This window comes from Periplaneta americana, chromosome 6 (genome assembly GCF_040183065.1).
Source record: "Periplaneta americana isolate PAMFEO1 chromosome 6, P.americana_PAMFEO1_priV1, whole genome shotgun sequence".
Taxonomy (NCBI): Eukaryota; Metazoa; Arthropoda; class Insecta; order Blattodea; family Blattidae; genus Periplaneta; species Periplaneta americana.
Window position 1 is genome coordinate 49270744 of NC_091122.1, and position 20227 is coordinate 49290970.

The 20227-nt window shown below is 36.2% G+C and overlaps 1 protein-coding gene across 7 annotated transcripts in view; it reads right to left on the reverse strand.

Moving 5' to 3' along the window:
- The window catches only part of cyc (basic helix-loop-helix ARNT-like protein cyc), a 542159-nt gene that overhangs the window by 209286 nt on the left and 312646 nt on the right, over window positions 1–20227 (reverse strand). For all 7 annotated transcript variants that reach the window (XM_069828076.1, XM_069828072.1, XM_069828074.1 and 4 more), the window contains one exon: window positions 1533–1637. In XM_069828076.1, coding sequence (XP_069684177.1) covers window positions 1533–1549 — 17 coding nt within the window. In that variant the 5' untranslated portion in view covers window positions 1550–1637. The remainder of the gene's footprint in view (window positions 1–1532; window positions 1638–20227) is intronic.

Genomic DNA, 20227 nt, shown 5'->3' on the forward strand with positions numbered 1-20227 from the left:
ATCAATCAATATGCATACTGTAGGCCTACTTGTATTATGCTTTACTTGTTGAAAGCATACTATTAATATACAGTGGTGGCTACGAAATCTGCATCACTTTGAAAATATTGAATACCACACTGTGCATTTATTTCAGGAAATACTTATTTTTCCACTTAAAAATACATACATTACATCTTTCGTCATCAATCTTTTATCACAGTCTAGTATATACAGTCGCGAAGCTCAATACGTAGTAAATATGCAAACATTAGATACTTGCTCACCACTAGGATCGCTAATATCGCCTCATTACAGGCAATGCAAAATAGTACCGTCACAGTCGATTTATTCTAGCACCCTCAAAACTCAAGCTTCGTGACTGTATATAGTAGACTGTGCTTTATTTAACTTTTAAAAAGAATTCAGATATCAGATGATAGATGATAGACGATACGAAAACTAGTAAAATCTTATTGTTTCACAGAATATGAAACTGAAAAGCATAATCTTGAAATTAACTCAGATTTTCCGGAGAAAGAATATAAATAAACTTCCGTTTGATCCATCTGGCACTTTCAGACAACTGCAGTCGAAACCGTTTATAGCGACATCGCTTTTAACGACGTATTGGCTATAACGGCGAAATATAACGGTGACGTCTAAATCCTATATAAACACTGTATTTAAAAAATCGCTTAGTACGACATCGCTTGAACAGCGAGCTCGGGTTCGAATCTTGGTAAGGGACAAATTATCAGGCTAAGGTTTTTTCCGAGGTTTTCTCTCAAACCATTAAGAGCAAATGCTGATTAACTTTCGGCGCTGGATCCTGGATTAATTTCGCCGGCATTATCACCTTCATGTCCTCAGACGCTAGATAACAGTTGATAAAGCGTCGTACAATAACAGACTGAAAAAACATGATCAAGCAATAAGTGTCATCATAGCAAGAAAAATTTCTGAAGTAAATGTTTCAGTGTTAAAACTCATTGCGCTTCTGGTCTCTACATAACTTTCTCGGAGTCTGAATGTGTGCATTTGAATCAAGGCACTTTGTTGATCGCCGAAACAATCTGGTGTTGCTGTTGTGTAGACGCCGGCAACTTGATGGTTGCCGCGACCAAATGCGAACGCGCTTATATTCCTTTGATCCAAGTGGTTGTCGACGATCTAGTATCCTGCGACTGGTCGACAGTATATAAAAGGCCTAAAAGAATCGCGATATTTTCTAAAGTCCATACAGTTAAGAAATTTTTGGACTGTTCTAACCAACATAACATTTTACGCCGAAGTCCCAAGGCATTACCATCATTAGATAACGAATAGTAATCCGTTAATGTCACCTGACGTACCTTACTCATTCATGGTTGACACATTTATTTATTTACACTATTATATATGTATAGTCGAGTAAATATTACTCAACAACACTAACTACAAGGGTGACATACTGCTACAAATTTACATTGGAGAGATAATGAGTTTGCAATTTCTGTGTGACATGGCTCATCAATAATTTACTCTACATAAACTACTATGTAATGTCTCACCTGCTTGAACACGGCATCGGGCGCGTGACGCGGCGTGACGCTGCGTCGCGACGTCATCGGGATGACGCACTGCTCACAGACGCGTCACCGCACCCACAGGAACACCTTCAACAAGAACATTCAAGCCCACGCTCATTATTTCCTGTAACATCAGCACTGCAACAATATCATCTTACTAGTCTAAAATTGAATATAATTGACGATCGGGAGGAAATTAAACGCAGAATAAATATGGGAAATGCCTGTTATTATTCGATTGAAAAGCTTTTATCATCCAGTCTGCTGTCAAAAAATCTGAAAGTTAGAATTTATAAAACAGTTATATTACCGGTTGTTCTGTATGGTTGTGAAACTTGGACTCTCACTTTGACAGAGAAACAGAGATTAAGTGTGTTTGAGAATAAGGTGCTAAGGAAAATATTTGGGGCTAAGAGGGATGAAATTACAGGAGAATGGAGAAAGTTGCACAACGCAGAACTGCACGCATTGTATTCTTCACCTGACATAATTAGTAACGTTAAATCCAGACGTTTGAGATGGGCGAATCCAGAAATGCATATAGAGTGTTAGTTGGGAGGCCAGAGGGAAAAAGACCTTTGGGGAGGCCGAGACGTAGATGGGAGGATAATGTTAAATGGATTTAAGGGAGGTGGTATATGATGAAAGAGAGTGGATTAATCTTGCTCAGGATAGGGACCGATGGCGGGCTTATGTGAGGGCGGCAATGAACCTTCGGGTTCCTTAAAAGCCATTTGTAAGTAAGTAAGTAAGTTATTCTTTTTTTATAATTTACTTAAATGTATGCGTTAAAATAAATAAAGAAGAAGAAAATCAGTATGCAAAATTTCATTCTTCAAACTTAAGGATCATAAACTAAGAAATAATATTATGGATAAGATCTTGATTGGAACCGTACGCTGAACGATGCGGCTTCTGGAAATGCAACTCATAGATTTGACGGCATTTGGAACTAAAACAAATATTGGCCTGCTGTCTTCAAAAGAAGCTACTTTTATGTTTGTTTCTTTATGAGTCTTATATTAAAAATTTAGTGAAAAAATATTAATTACAGTACTGAAAGAGTAATGAAATTTAATTATTTTGAAATCATAAACCAAATAATATGTTTTCAGAGATCATTTAGTCTTTTGATGAAAAACAGAAAAGAAACGTCTCCTGAGTTGAATGTGTGTGTTTTTTTTTTTGGTCTAATGGCGGATACTTGACTGTTCATCATTCCCTCTATGAAGCCAGTTGTGTGGATCAATTTACCGACACAGTCGTTGCACAAGGTGCGCCATAGGAGGCTGGTCTACGCTACACCTGCGATGAGATGGAGATTATTGGGATGCCACAGGGGAACCAGCGCCCTAGCCGTTAGACCACCGTGGTGACGTTGCTATCTTACCGTGACAGTTAATAGAAAAACCACGGGAATTGGAAAAACATAATCATTTGGTTTTTGTTTATTTTCGTAAGGTCTATGCTACTGTCAACCAAGGAAAGTTATAGACAATAATGATAAATTCAGGGATACCAATATCTCATACAGATATAATGTAAATAACATACGAGGACTGTATAAGCTGTATAAGTTGTGTTAGAACACCTGTAGGCACTTCGAAATGGTTCTACACAAAGAAATAACTCCAACAAGATAATGTGAATTACTAATATTTTTCAATAGGCCTACTATGACACTTAAATTAAGTACGTATCAAAGTGCTGTCTATGTGTGTATGTATGTATGTATGTATGTATGTATGTATGTATGTATGTATGTATGTATGTATGGATGCATGTGTGTATGTGTGTATATATGTTTCTATTAGATCTATGCAAGAGACAGTAAATATCAATAACTTAAAAACAATATAGTCTGCATAGGCCTACTTCCACTCGGTAATGAGTTTTGGAATAATATTCTGGGGAAATTCCACAGATAGTAACAGTATATTGCTACTACAAAAAAAGAGTAATTAGAATAATAGTAGTTCCAAATCTAGAGACTCGTGTAGGATCATTAAAAAAAACTACAAATATTGCTCATGGTTTGTGAGTATCACTTTCTTTATGAATGATGTGTTTCATCCACTTAGTATAGTATAGTTGTACTGCTATGGAATTTATGTGAATATCCCTTCTTAACTCTTTATTATGTTATTAACGTTTAAAACCAAACTGCAATATTAAGAAATTGGTGTTAGTACTTTTGTTTTACAGACAATATAGGTAATATCAAACAGAAAGAATCCATATAAAAATAACGATATAAAATTTCACGTTCCGTTTGAAGTTTGTGCACCACTGTTTTCTTAATCCAACAGGCTGCTTATTCCTTCTTCCATACCAAGCGCTTGATGCCCGCGCATGACGTCAAGGTCAGAAAAATGCGCTTTCTTTGACATCATTGTTCTATAATCTGATGTATTATTCTATGTTAAATGTTCTGTTCTGTATTATTATATAAATTTGTACTTGACCATGTTATAGCATCTTCCGATGCATTTTAAATTTGAAAGTTTGTAATTTGAAATAAACATTTGAAATATGGCAGTAAACATTTTTAATAAACCTCCCTATGGATATAAAAAGTGAAACTCAAAATAGATGATTATTTAGGGCCAATTTAATTTCTCACGCCTTCTATTCTGTAGGTGAATTCATGACATTCAACAACGCTTCATGAATATTTCCGTCTTGTATTAAGTATTGATACTAAATCTATGTGTTATACTAATAGACTATATTGTAAAACTCTTCATATAGGCTATATTTCAACCAGACCGTGACTATAATTAAGACTTTATGAGCCGTATTCATAGACATTCTTAGCGCGGGCTTCCGGCGGATGATCAGCGAACTAACGTTTTTCATATTCATAAACCAATGTTAGCGATAAGACATGATATGAATCCTGTAGAAGTAACCAGTCGAAAGCCGGGCTAATTTAGCATGCTCGTAGCGCGGGCTAGCGAAATGTCTATGAATAGCACCTCAAAGTACTATAGTGGAAGCTCTTAAGTTCGACAGAAATCAAGTTCGACATCCTATAGTTCGACTGCTTACGTGAATTAAACACGCCCCTATACGGGCACTAAGAAATGGGTTTGCCATTTGAAAGGGAATTTGTTCTGTGTCTTGTAGTGATACTTTTGTTAAAAGAAAACAGAATATTTTATTGATTAAGACAGCCATATTGATCACTGATTTTAAATTAATGAACTCCTCCTTTTCTATTTGAGAATTGTGCCGTTTGTGAGACGGAACTGTCGAAACCCACTGTGGTACTAGAAGCGCATACACAAGTCTCGGGGCGGGCAGGAAATGCAAGTACAGTACTGTATTCGTTGATGGATAACCAATAAGAATTTTTATTCATTTCACCTGCCACACCCACTACCCTTATTGGACTGAACTTTCAATTCTGTTCTGTCGAACTTAGGAGGGTCCACTGTATTAAGATTTTTTTGACACATTCCATAATATGTATTATTATATTATTCTAGCTGTGAAGCGATGTACGAATGCCATGGAATGTGAATAAATACAATGCACTACAAAAATAAATGAATCGGTGAGTGGAAAAGGGGTAACATTCCAAAAAAATGCGAAAATAAATTGAGATAGCAAAGTTGTTCAATATCATAGGCCTAACTATTAAGCAGAAAAAGAGTAATATTCCTATCATCCTAATGCCAACGGAATGAGCCGTGAATTGCAGTTGAGTAGAAGAACGGTAACATTCCAGGAATGTTACTTTTATTCCACTCAATAGTGGAGCATTGTTGTGTTAATTTTCATATACCTAGTATGCTTCGTGCGCCGGCAAGCACTGTAATAATCGTTTAGTTTCTTAACTGTTTTAGTGCTTTGTTATTACAGGTGTTGCAGGTTATGTTTGATCATTCTTTTTTTATCAACATCTAGGTTATTTAGCGTCTGAATGGGATGAACGTGATAATGCCGGTGAAATGAATCCGGGATCCAATACCGAAAGTTACCCAGCATTTGCTCATATTGGGTTGAGGGAAAACCCCGGAAAAAAACCTCAACCAGGTAACTCTTCCTAACCGGGAATCGAACCCGGGCCACCTGGTTTTCTGCCCAGACGCGCTAGCCGTTACTCCACAGGTGTGGACTGTTTTATCATCGGTATTCTCTCTGCAAGATTTGGAAAATAGCTTTTGAAGTTAGTGTCTTTGAGTAAAAAACAACAATGTCATAAGAGGAAGATAATGAGCCAAGAAGAAAGAAAGGAAAGGTGAAGAAGAATACACAAACAAAAGAAATGGAGGAAATATCTAGGAGTAGGGGAGAAGAGTTTGTAACCTACAAAGGTGTATTAGTCGAGACCAAAAAAACAACATTGTAACACCGTTTTTATGATTGTTTCTTTTTCCACATTTGAAGAAAAGTATTTGTACACTTCTTTCGACAGTTACGCTATAAAGAAAACTTACTAATTGTTCAAAATATTTCTGTTCATTTTAACCAATAGGCTATTCCATTTGACTGGAAAAAGAGTAGAGGAGAAGGTGGAAATATGGGCTAGGAGTGGTAATATGGGCTACCTCGTTTTTTACTATATATGGTGTAGTTACCTAGCGGAAAAGCTCTAAAAGTACATCTCGTGTCCATGAGTCTGCTTCCACAAAGACACAAACCAGTTGTCTTTATGGTGTGGATGTGGTGTATCCTTTGCGTTTTTCATCAATTACAAAGTTTTTGCAGGTATGTAGTTTCAATTTTATTGAAAGTAACATATTTCGTGTTTAAAATTAAAGCTTGATGTGTTGCACTGATTAAGAATAACTCTATCACATGACATAAGAGTAATATTCATTTAGGACAACATTTGCCATACATAATCTTAGAAACCATCATGAGTCGATGCTGCTAATATGGGCTACCGTTATTTGTCAAATATGGGATAGGTAGCCCATATTACCAGTACATTAACACGTCCCGTATTTTCACTATCGTGATTTGCGTTATTTGTTACAGAATATTGCCATTGATGTGACACAGGTTTCCTATTTATGTTTCTTTGTTTTTTCCAATTTTATTTTCAAATTTTTATGGTAGCCCATATTTAGACCTCACTACCTATAGAGGAGCAGTTCTTCTTCCGTTCAAAAATTAATTATATGCAAATATCTATTGCAACTATTGATCTTTAAGACTGAAAAAACTGTATATGAATAATTACTTTGTATGTCAATAAAGATTTCCAAGTAATATGCCACACCATTTTCCATTATTATGAGGAAAACAAAATGGTAGCCCATATTTCCACCTTCTCCTCTAACATTCCCAAACTTTAAACAATCAAATCTAAAAAACCAATTTATTTATTAACAAGCAAATATAAATGCTGAGATACTTGTAACTAGTAGTAAATGTGACCCATTATAAGTTTTTTGATTAAATAAAAATAAAGTCACAAAACAGTTTTCTTTTATTATCTCGAAAGCATGATTCTGGAATGTTACCACTTTTCCACTCGCCGATTCAAATAACGAGTTACGTACAACGGGACATTATGTGAGAGATATTTACTTACTTACAAATAGCTTTTAAGGAACCCGAAGGTTCATTGCCGCCCTCACGTAAGCCCGCCATCAGTCCCTATCCTGTGCAAGATTAATCCAGTCTCTATGATCACACCCCACCTCCCTCAAATCCATTTTAATATTATCCTCCCACCTACGTCTCGGCCTCCCTAAAGGTATTTTTCCCTCCGGTCTCCCAACTAACACTCTATATGCATTTCTGGATTCGCCTATACGTGCTACATGCCCTGCCCATCTCAAACGTCTGGATTTTAAGTTCCTAATTATGTTAGGTGAAGAATACATTGCGTGAAGTTCTGTGTTGTGTAACTTTCTCCATTCTCCTGTAACTTCATCCCGCTTAGCCCCAAATATTTTCCTAAGCACCTTATTCTCAAACACCCTTAACCTATGTTCCTCTCTCAGAGTGAGAGTCCAAGTTTCACAACCATACAGAAGAACCGGTAATAGAACTGTTTTATAAATTCTAACTTTCAGATTTTTGGACAGCAGACTGAATGATAAGAGATTCTCAACCGAATAATAACACGCATTTCCCATTATTATTCTGCGTTTAATTTCCTCCCGAGTGTCATTTATATTTGTTACTGTTGCTAAAAGATATTTGAATTTTTCCACTTCTTCGAAGGATAAATCTCCAATTTTTATATTTCCATTTCGTACAATATTCTGGTCAAGAGACATAATCATATACTTTGTCTTTTCGGGATTTACTTCCAAACCGATCGCTTTACTTGCTTCAAGTAAAATTTCCGTGTTTTCCCTAATCGTTTGTATATTTTCTCCCAACATATTCACGTCATCCGCATAGACAAGAAGCTGATGTAACCCGTTCAATTCCAAACCCTGCCTGTTATCCTGAACTTTCCTAATGGCATATTCTAGAGCGAAGTTAAAAAGTAAAGGTGATAGTGCATCTCCCTGCTTTAGCCCGCAGTGAATTGGAAAAACATCAGATAGAAACTGACCTATACGGACTCTGCTGTATGTTTCACTGAGACACATTTTAATTAATCGAACTAGTTTCTTGGGAATACCAAATTCAATAAGAATATCATATAATACTTCCCTCTTAACCGAGTCATATGGGAGATATTAGTTTCTAAAATATATTTAACTCGTTTTATTGAAACTTACAGCTGCAAGCATTTGTGCTCCCGAAGAAAGCTCGAACCATCTGTCGTATAAGATCAGAACGTTCTTTGTGTAGCAGTCTTGCCAATTATCTTACCCTACGAACGCCAGATGAAATCGCTGCCCCTCTCCATTCACTTCGCAAGGCGGACTGCGTCAAGAGCAGAATCTTCAACAAAATTAGCTCATTATTTCATTATTTTTAACAAGATGCCAGGTAATATCTGTTTTCGTTATTATATAAAAAGATAATGAATGTGTGACAATGGCCTTGTTAGGCACAGCGAACATGATGTGTCAGGGCGTAATGCAATGGCAGCGATAAGACCGAGATAAGGACGGGTGCAAAGTCCACGGATTATCGCCGCGAACTTCTGAAATGCATTCGTTTCTGACGACCACAAAACACAGCGATGCAAGTCTTGTCACTTACACTTGCTTATCTAGTTGCACTTCATTTCTTCTTCTTCGAACTTATTGCAGTTTATTCCACGGGTTGATTTTTTATCACTACAGCGAGTAAAAATATGAAATTTCATGATCTACATCCTACGCTATGAAGAAGTGCACATCAGACATTCTAGCGAAACTAAATCAATTGAATTTGTTTTTTTATATTCATGACCAGGGAAAGGAAGTTCATGCCCGAAAAAGGTGAAGAGTATGTATGCTTTTATGATAATAAAAATAGATAAATATGCTACAAAATATGCATTATATTATCAGTCTGAGATTATTTTAACAGAACAATAAGGTATGGTAACTTACGTTTAGTCTATGGTTTTTGAAGTGCTTGCCTCATTGCTGAAGCTCCATTTATGCTGTTACAGTTCACAACTAAGCAGTGACGTATGTTTTCTGTTGTCTTTCTTCCCCTGTTGTATCTTAGCACAGCTTTGTAACGCGAAAAACTTCGTTCTCCTTCACAAGAAGTAAGAGGGGCTTGCACAAAAGCTGTGAGCTGTTCTATATAAAATTTTGTTGGTTTTTGGGGTGTTTTTCTTTCGAGAATATCTTGAATTTCTTTAAGTTGATAATAGCCAGGGTTTTTGGAAAGAATATTTGCTGTTTTCTCGTTCACTTTATCTCCTACAATTCCTGGAACTGATGTTAAACTGGATATTGTTCTATCGAAATCTGCTAAAGACTGCAGTGAAGGAATACCAATTGCTAACTTGAGAGGCTCCCTATGAGGGCGTCATCGTTACGTTCAAAATTCATAAACATAAATATTAGTCGTGTTTACGAGGTTACACACTTTTAAAAATGGGGGAAAGATAAATACACATACATGATATGTAGTTTCCCTGCATAAATGTTAAAACATGATGCTTTTATAAATAAAGGCAAAATATGCAGTTTTATGCAAAATAAAAGTAATATCACTGTATTCAGAAATTTTTTATTCATGTAGATAATCTTTCAGCATATTCACGATAGAGAACAAAATGCAAATCCACGAACTTTCCTTCCCTATTCATGACTAGAGCCCGGATGTTTGGCAAAATGCCTTTTTTTACTGCGTAGAAGTAAATCATTATTTGCATAGATGTAAAATATGTGATTTGGAGTAAATCAAAGTGATAGGGCCAATTTTTATTTTGCCCATTTTGACTTTTTAATGTGTTTCTTACTAACAAATGCATTTTTTGTCATTTTAAAGCAATATTTCTTGTTTATTTGCAATTTTCTAATTAATTTTAATGTAATGCATATAAAATGTAAATATTTGAAACAATAAATAACTTCACTAACAACAGTAAATAAAAGTAATTTATTTCGGTGCTTAATCTGCTAATAATCGTGCTTTAATACTATTGGTGTAATATGAATAATGATCGACAATCCACAGTTACAAATACAATATTGCAATGTCTTCACGATACCAACAATCAGCTTTATAATTTTAAATATTAAGCTCGTTCTCATAGAAGTTGTCACGTAGCATTTCCAATTGTTTGCTTTCATATTTTTTTCAAATCTTACTGTTACAGTTTTGTACTACAAGTGTTTATTATTTGGAGCAGAAAGAAATCTGAGTAAGGAACAGTCAGTTCAGTGTTGTCATATTTAGCGATAAGTCGCTAAATCTAGGGAATTTTGAATCAGTCTCGGCGACAAATTTTGTAAAATACGATTAGCGATTTTTCTGCTGATTTTTATATTCTTCCACTTTTTCCCTTCTTTTAAGTTCAAACATTCTAATGAAGTCATGCACTTCTTAATTTAGAAGAGGCATTTTTGCATGACTGAGTCGTCTAATGATTGATACGTAAAAGCCCTGATCTCATATATTAGTGATCAGGGGTGAAAGTTGCTTATTCACAGAATACCGGGTTAAGTCTCTCTTTCAATGCTACTGCTCCAACACCGATAAACGGTGGCAACTTTGATTGACACGTGACGAGTCACGAGCTCCAGCTAATTCTTGGTTCTTCCCCGCAACGCGGAGATTTTCCACTCCGAACCGACCCGAGACAATTGAGTTTTGGAATTTTGTGCCTACAGTTAGTGTAAAGCAAATGAGACTGTAGTTTTTGCTGGTTTTAATAAATTTTAGTATATAAGATTTATTAAGTGTTAGATTATAGGAAAAAATTGTGGTCAAACGCTTGGGTGAAAATTTCCACACTTACAATTTGCCAGAAAGTGTAGTGTCAATGATTGGACCAAGTGCAGTGTATTCACAATCATGTGTTCCCGCATCTTCCACTTCAACATCACAGCCGTCAACAACACAACCAGACTCGGCATAAGAGAGTGATGACGAGGAAATGATGTTTTTCTCCGCATATGTATGTTTTTCTTATTTTTATTTAGTGATATTTATTATTAATTTTTAGCGACATTTCTGGGGATTTTTAACAAACTTTGGAGAGATTTAGCTACTTTTTGTTGAAAGTTAGCGAGATTGTAGGGCGATATGTTGGCAACAGTGAGTCAGTTATTATCGGGAGAAAGACTGTATAAGATTAGTTAGCTACAATACTTAAATCCATATCATCTGTATCAACGCTCATTTGAAACAAGATGTTCTGCGCACATTGACAAACATAAATATAAAAGTATCCTTAATGTATTTTGGGGGCAAGGGACTTAAAAGATATGTGCCGATTACATAAATTATTGTCTACGTAAACAATTCTGATAAAATAACTCAGTTTTTAAATTATAGTCTCAATGTATGTTGTAATGTTTACATAATGACATAGCTTATATCACTAACAAAAGCAACACAATTCAAATTCAAGCGATTGTGAATATTTACGATGGACGTAACCTCCACAAATTTGCTTACTCATAAGTTACTTAATACTAATTCTCGAAGTTCTATAAATAAATTCTGTTTACACCATTAGTCGCTTACGCACGGACTGCTATTCTGAAACTTCTCACATGATATTAGAAACACATTTTCTTTTAATCCAGGCATCTGTATAGGGCAACCGCGGCGAAAATGCGACTCACGAGCACATTGTGGCTCGCAGTGCTTTTCTCTCGCTTCCTACCTACAACCCCCACCCTCTCACTCACTGGAGTCAAACTCCGTTCTATTTGTATTTGTCTCGGACCTGCGAGTGGCGTATCGTCGCAATATCTCTCTCGAAACCATGTACCTCTACAAATACGAAAGTTTCAAGTAGGATGGGAGGCTGCATTCTTTTGCTTACAATATGATGAAAATATTAAATGTATGATTTGTTCACAAATATTACTAGGAAAACGGTTGTATAACATAAAACGGCATTATAAGTTACTACATGTTACTGATGAAACATTAAAAGGTTAAGTGTTATTATTATTATTATTATTATTATTATTATTATTATTATTATCATATCATCTCTGTACGTAGATTCTTTTACAGCAGATGTACGAATAATGCGGTTAGATTTTCAATTTAAACTCACAGATTTACAATGTGACGTTAAATGAAAGCTAGATGTAAGCACTTGACAGATATTGAACTTTTCAAATCTTTGGAAAAAAAAATAAATATTTGAAGCTTCGTTCTTTCGCTTGCACTGTTGAAGCCATGTTCGCTGTAACTTACGTTTGTGAAAAATTATTTTCAACAATGAAAATAGTAAAAATCAAATTTAGATCACGACTGACAGACAAATACCTTCGTGATCAACTACGATTGGCAGTAAGTGACATAATTCCTGATTTTGAAACTTTGTCGCAGACATTCTGAAGACAGTTAATTTTAGTTTGCTATAATGTGTCCTATGTTTTCTTGTTCATTTCTTTCTTCGTTACACGTCCTAAACATTAACTTGCCCTTCGGTTGTCCGCCTCCCTCCATAGGTGCTATGCACGTTGCAGCTTACACAGTGGCTCGGCGCACCATGGCCTTTTCGCCACGGCTGGTATAGGGTAAAGGTTAGGAATATCACAGTCTAGTATATACAGTCACGAAGCTTGAGTTGTTGAGGTTGCTAGGAGCAATAGACTGTGCAGTACTATTTCGCATTGTCTGTGATGAGGCGACAGTAGCGATCCTAGTGGTTAGCAACTATCTATGGATGCATATTTACTACGTATTGAGCTTCGTAACTGTATTTACTAGACTGTGGTAATATTGTGATAGTTATTTTTTAGATTTTATTACAATTTTACTGAGCGAGAGGAAGGTCGGCTTTTTGAGTCAATGTTCGTGGACAAGTTGCTGCACAAAACCAGTCCTTCTCTCGCTCAGTAAAATTGTAATACATTCTCAAAAAGAACTATCACAATATTACTCGTATCACAATATTACCAACCTTTATTCTACAGTAAAATCTGTGAAGTTTACCACTTCTGTAACAAGATCATCTGTTTTAATTGATCACACATTTATGGAACAGAAAAATGTCCATTTGTTTTCATTATATTACAGAATATACTTTGTAACTTGACCTGCCTAACTTAAATCTTGGTAATATTTGATGCAATTTACACCTGTGAAACTTGACTACTATAACAGCAGTTACCGAAAATTTTGTGTGTCCTGTACTAAGATCAACTTATCAGCATCTTTAAAATTTCTGCCAACTCGCTTGTGCTTAGAAATACTGGGACATCATTTTATTTTTACTTCAATTTTTATTGTACCTGAGTTTTTGAACGTTACTCATTCCCACCCCTTCTACTAATGAAGTTCCAAATGTCCTCTACACAGAACCAAGGCCGCATATAGTAAACAGTACTGAGTTAGTGAGTACAGTACGTTCCAGAAATATGTTCGCGTTTTCCAGTGACGAAAGAGCTTTCAATATCGAATCATATTTTCGCACAGGTACTATCGTCCGTTTGCCTACGTCGCATCCCGATTTCCCCCACCTGCTTCTGCTCACCCCTCTGTAAAGGCTAGTGGCTGAGCTGTCTTAGCTCTTTCCTGAAAATATTAATTTCTGTTAGAAATTGGACGTCTACGTAATATTATACAACTGTTTAAAATAACTTAAATAAAAGGGCCTTGTTAAGTAATTAAATGTCACGTGATTTCCACCATTTCTACGATCTTGCGACATAACCACTTGAACGGACAGTAGATAGCATGTCTGAGTAATTTTATCTGTGCAAGTCGGGCAGAAGTGAAGATTAAATTTACAGTACGTAAAGTACTCTTTTATAGAATAGGTACAGAATTATTTCAACATGAGTTACTAGTACGAAGGACGAAACTGGTAATTGGAATTAGATGCAATTGTCTATAGTGCGATAATATGCACAAAAGAACTGAAGCCTGTATCCAAATGAACGGTCACCATTTTCAAAAATGTGTTTAAATATCCATATTATGATTATTTTCCAATTTAACTTCATTCTCTATATTGTATGTATGTATTTATTTACACTGCTAGTGAGCAAGCACCCGGTGGCAGTGGAAAAGCCGGTGTACGCTAATGTATAATATACACTGCATAATGAATGCGTTCGCATGGATAACTCAGTTCGTGAGCAAAAACACTCATTGTTAATACTGTACTGTATTTTGATTTTAAAAAATCCTAATGAAAGTGATCAAACTGAAAATTGCGATATTTCCTAGTTTACTTAAATGGATGAACTACTTTTCTTCCTTCCTATACCTAGTAAAGTGATTTGTTTGTATTTTACGCCAATATCATCGAACTCCAGTCGTGGAAGGGGGTAGCAAACTGTGTTTCCGGTTCTCAATCATGAATCCAAAGGTATAGCCAGGTTAGTATTTAAAAATTTAGTAAAAATAAAATGATGTCCCTCTAGTATAGCTACGATCTGTAAGATCTGTAAGATCATATATCCATTTCTTCTATAAAAAATCATTAAAGCTAATTGTGAGGTTCTTTAGACAACGAACTTATGGTTCATGATCATGAAGATGTACCCTTAACCTCGAGAGAAGTGTTGGAAAAAATTTTAAGTACAAATGAAGAGAAAGAACGGTACAGTGATAGAGAAATCCCTGAAACAGATAAAATAGAGGATCCGATTACAACAGATAATGAAGCCTTAAAAATAATATGTCGTCCAATTACGTAAATTTTTGCAATGCCAATACAGTAATTCAAATGCTGTGAAAGAACTGTTTCAATAGTGAAAGTGCCGTCCTTTTCACAGTCGTCGGGGACGGTCTACAGGACCAAAAAATGTCCATACAACATAGGGTCAAAAGTTGATAGTTTTCCCAGAAAAAAATATTTCGTCCCTTATTTTATTCGCTTTATACTGCTTATATGATATGTAAATACTTTTGGATTTTTTAAATTTTTTTTCTGCGGGTTTAACTGTTTGTTATTCTTTTCGTTTATTCTATTATACTTTGTGTGGTAATTTTAATATATTAAGTATATTTAATATAGGTGAATATAGACTTAACATAACGTTAGTTAAATTACGAAAACACTTACATCAGTAGGTATATCTAGCAAAGAGTTAATATTAGTTTAAATACATATTTGTGTGTTCTATTAAGTTTTCGTGCAGTCAGTACTCTGCACAGACGTAAGTACGAGTCAGCTGAGTTCAAGCTCCCTGTCCATAGGTCTAATGCCGAGCGGATGACAGTTCGATACAGGGTATTCGATAAACAACTTACAATGTCATTTACAGTTTAGGAATATCATATATTATTCATTTATGGAGAAAGTCGTCGTAATTCAAGTGAGCCAAGAAGATGTACCGTCAATGTTTTTCGTAATGAAGATAATGAAGGTTATCTAATCGGCGAACTTCTGTACCAGTTTCTCAACGGTTGTTATTAGAAACTAGGAGTCTCCTACCCCGTTTCGAAAATCACACAAACATGGTACTGCTTTAAGGAGGCAGGAGAGATTAAAATGTTGCATTTAAAAAAAGTTCGTGTGATTTTGTGCAATAAACCATTTTTGTTTATTTTTTAGACGTAGGCCTACAATAAAAAATGAATCAATATTGTCAATATTGTTAAATAAAATTGAAATTTACCGATAAAGTTCTATTAATGGGATTGAAAGTTTGTATTTGCTGTTCGTTTTATGTAAACAACGGTCCGCCCCTGCATTAGAACAGAGAATCTGTTTTGTACCGGTATGTCTGTATCCGCTTGAGATGTACTGTGTAGGCCTACTTGTAAACTCCCTCCTCCCATCCAGCAACGTTGCCCAACGTCTAATATTATAAACTTTAATAATTAGTTAAATACTGCAATTAGAAAAAAATTGTGAGAACATTTTTTCTTCCTTATGACATGAACAATCATCAGTTAAAATACTGGCACTTATACCCCCCTCTGTATACATAGGCCTACATTGAAGTAATGAGAATGCTTAAATGAAACGGTTATTTTTTTTAGAAACCCTATAAGAGAAATGTTAACAAAATTGAGTTTATTGCTAACTCTTGTTCTATAGGGTTAGATATACAATTCTGCGGAAAAATACCGTAAGTCGAACGGTATTTCTGTTGTGACATGTGCGAATGAAAATTAGGTTTCGTGGAGAAGCCCCGTAAGTCAGTGACAAGGCTGACACAAAATGAACAAAACTATAGCCTAAGCTGTTGTGTTTGGTAAATTAGTTACCTTGTGTCTGAATTTTGGATTTGTTAGGATAATGTTGTCTTGGTCCACACCTGTGGAGTAACGGTCAGCGCATCTGGCCGCGAAACTAGGTGGCCCGGGTTCGAATCCCGGTCGGGGTAAGTTACCTGGTTGAGGATTTTTCGGGGTTTTCCCTCAACCCAATACGAGCAAATGCTGGGTAACTTTCGGTGCTGGACCCCGAACTCATTTCACCGGCATTCAGACGCTAAATAACCTAGATGTTGATACAGCGTCGTAAAATAACCAAATAAAAATGTTGTATTTTGTGTAATGTATTATTGTGTTACATTATTTCATGCATACCTTTATTACAGAGGGTTGTTTCCGATTTATGATAACGAATTTGAATGACGTTATGTGCGTCAGGAATCACACCGACGACAGCTGAATTGCGGCGAGAGGTGACAGACAAGTATTGAGTGCATTCATAATCAGAGTGCACGGTGTATCACAGTAGCAATGCCCAAGAAAATCCAATGCCAAGTACAGTTAGGCTTAGGAGCTTGCAAAAAACGTGGTTTCGTTATTTCCAAGAAAGGCATCTTGTGTATTTAATAAGACTGGCAAAGCTCGGATGGGATTAATTCCAGAGTGGAAAAAGCCAGCAACCCCCCCCCCCGTCACATGTCGTCCCATGAGATGATACAAATTAATTCCATTCGAGCTTTACCAATCTTATTAATTAAGTACACAGAAGATGTCTTTCTTGGAAATAACGAAACCTCGTTTATTTCAGGCTTCTTTTATTTTCACTTAACTGTACTTGGCATTGGAAAGGGTTGTAATGTATCCTTCCCAAAAAGGCTCGATTTTCTTGGGAATTTTTGCTGTGAGTCGCCGTGCACTATGACTATGAGATCACTCACTACTGGTCTGTCACCTCGCGCCACAGTTCAGCTGTTGACTCCTGACGCACATGATATCATTCGAATTCGTTATCAGAGATCGGAAAGAACCCTGTATTAATGTCATTAGTTACATTTCATACAGTTTAGAGTAAACTTTATTCGCATGAAGCAAAAATTATGAAGCCAGATTACAAAAATTGGTTTTGAGAATCATATTCGTATTTTTTAACCAAAATTTCAATTATTTTATGAAATTAAGAGATTGTTTTGTTAAATCTTTACAAGATTTTGAGGAATTCCATAAGTTAAACATTTTCCAAATTGAATATTGAGTCATATTCTATTTTTTTATACGGAATATTCGTTATGTTTTCACCAACATTTCCCATTTCAAATATTCCAGTTTTTAACTCAAGTATTGATTTTAAACAGATTTTTGTGTTTTCCCAAAACTTTGTATTTGTGTTTCTCAGAAAACCTATTCAAATATACATACTATATTTCAGAACTTTTCTTTAGAAGTACTGTAATGCAATTTTACAAATCTTGCACTTCAAATTTTGAATATTTATTAGGCCTATGAGCTAATATCAAACGGCCTTCCGTGTGACGTAATAAAATTGATGTTTTAATGATCTATACAGAGATGGCTTCACTGTGTAGCATCGTATTTGACGCTACAGTGTGAAGACCAAAACATTGCTAGCTGTCTCCACACATATTACATAGTTCATAGTTCTCGGTGTAGTGTGTTACGAGTCTAAGTTAGGGCGGCAATCTGATAAATTACAATTCTCCTAAGTACGTCTCATAATAAAAATAAATAAAAGGCATATAAAAATATCATACACGAGACCTAATAGGCACTCGATAGAGGAGTTTCTTCGTAAGCAGATCATTGTTGCATACAAAGAGGAAGAGAAGATCAGAGGAGATATTCATACAGCTTCCAGCGACACAAAAATCCTCTTATGGCCTAGTTTGAAGGTAAGCCAAGCGCGTGCTAAGATAGGCTTCACGCCGGTTGCTAAGCAGCGGTTGTTATAGGGTCGGTCGTTACTCGTATAATAGAAAATCCCTCAAATGTTTCGCGCATTTCTTAAATCTCCTCACATCGGCACTCTAATAGATAGCACATCCTTTAAAATCGCAATGACTTTACGCCACACCAATGTATTTGCGGAGGAATTGCTGATATTTACGGCCATCATGCACTCAGCTGTGCGAGGAGCAAGGGTCGCATTGCCAGACATACATCACTCAATGATATCATTAAAAGATCTCCGACTTCTTGTGGCATCCCGTCTCTTTTGGAACCACCAGGTATTAGTTGCATGGATGGTAAACGGCCCGATGGTCTCACCTTAATTCCATGGTCTAGAGCACACGTCTCCAAAAGTATACTCGCGAGTAAGCCCCATGAACGGAACCGAAGCCAGTACGTAACGACCGCGCTCCGCCTCACCCATCCCCACCTGTACTGTACTCAATGTTTATGCGCAATCGAAGAGCAGTAGCGTACTGTCATTATCATTGTGTCGATCGGAGTGTTCGACCGTTTCACAATATCTTTTAATCATGGACGTAGCACATTCAAGGATGAATAGGAAGAGACAATTTTTTGTGTTAGTGGGGAGAATGTGAAATGCTTAATTTGTTCGGAAATTCTTAAGGGTATGTTAAAATTCAACATGCGACGACAATACTCGACTCTTCACAAAGAATATCAAACAATTACAGGCATGTTGGACATGTGAAAAAGATTTATTTTGTGGCTATCTGTATAACTGTTGGTCATACATAATAATCAGTATATTACAATACGTTTACACTCCGTTTCGCATGACAAACATATAGTTTTTCGTTTAATTTTAGGTGAAGTGCGTAGGCCTACAAATATTTTGGTAAATATAAAACAAGAAAATACAAACGCAAATCACACACGTGTCCTCCGTCTTAAACAAAAAAAGCTTCTTGCTAGCTATGTCATAGATTGGAATATTGGGAAAAACAATGAAGCCCTTTACAGAAGCGTCATTTATAAAATCGTGCATACAGGACGTTACTAAAATACTGTGTCCAGAACAAAGTCATAGTTTAAGAAAATTAAATTGTTTCCAATTACAGTTCAGAGAAGGAATTTCAAGATTGTAAATGCAATTGAATCTGAAGTCGAAACCACAATTAACCAGTTTGTAGCTTACTCTCTTGCATTGGACGAAAGCCACATAGAAATGACAAAGCTCACCTAGCCATTTTCATCCGAGGAGTTAATGAACATTTTACTGTGTCTGAATGTCTTCTAGATGTAATTACAAAATACAACTGGAGAAGATCTTTTCGAGACACTGAAAGGCACCACAGAACAGAAGAGGTTGAATTTACAATGGCTTATGTCAATAGCAACAGAAGGGGCTCCAGCTTCATAGTATGTCAAAATAATATACAAACGTATGATAGCCTATTTCTTATTCTTTTGATGTTATTATTTGTAAACATAAGCACACTGTTGCCGCGAGCCCCCACTGACCGCTCCCATCTGTTGAGGTATGTCTCTCTTCCCTTCCTCTAGCCCTACAGCATATTGTGTTCGGCGGGCAGCATCGAGAGCACGAATGACGATACGCTTTTTGGAGACCTCTGGTCTAGAGGAAAATCTTCAATTTGGGACTCCACTTGCGTTGACACTCTAGCTCCATCTCACTTGCCGAATACCTCCAGACGCGCAGCATCTGCTGCTGAATTAGCCGTGAACAAAAAAGACAATAAATATGATCATCTTTCAGACAATTATATCTTTACCCCCTTTGCTGTGGAGACCTTCGGTCCTTGGAGTCATGACGCTAAAGTTTTGGTAGCTCAAATCGGCCAAATTTTGATCTCCATTACTGGTGATCGTCGTTGTACTACTTATTTGCGTCAACGCTTAAGTATTGCTATTCAACGCGGAAATGCAATGAGCGTTTTGGGTACTCTTCCCGAATCCAGCCCTTTGGACGAACTCTTTCTTGTGTCAAATTTATAAAGTAGTCTGTGTATAAATATTTGTATTTAGTATTATGAATTTAATATTAGCATATTGACTTT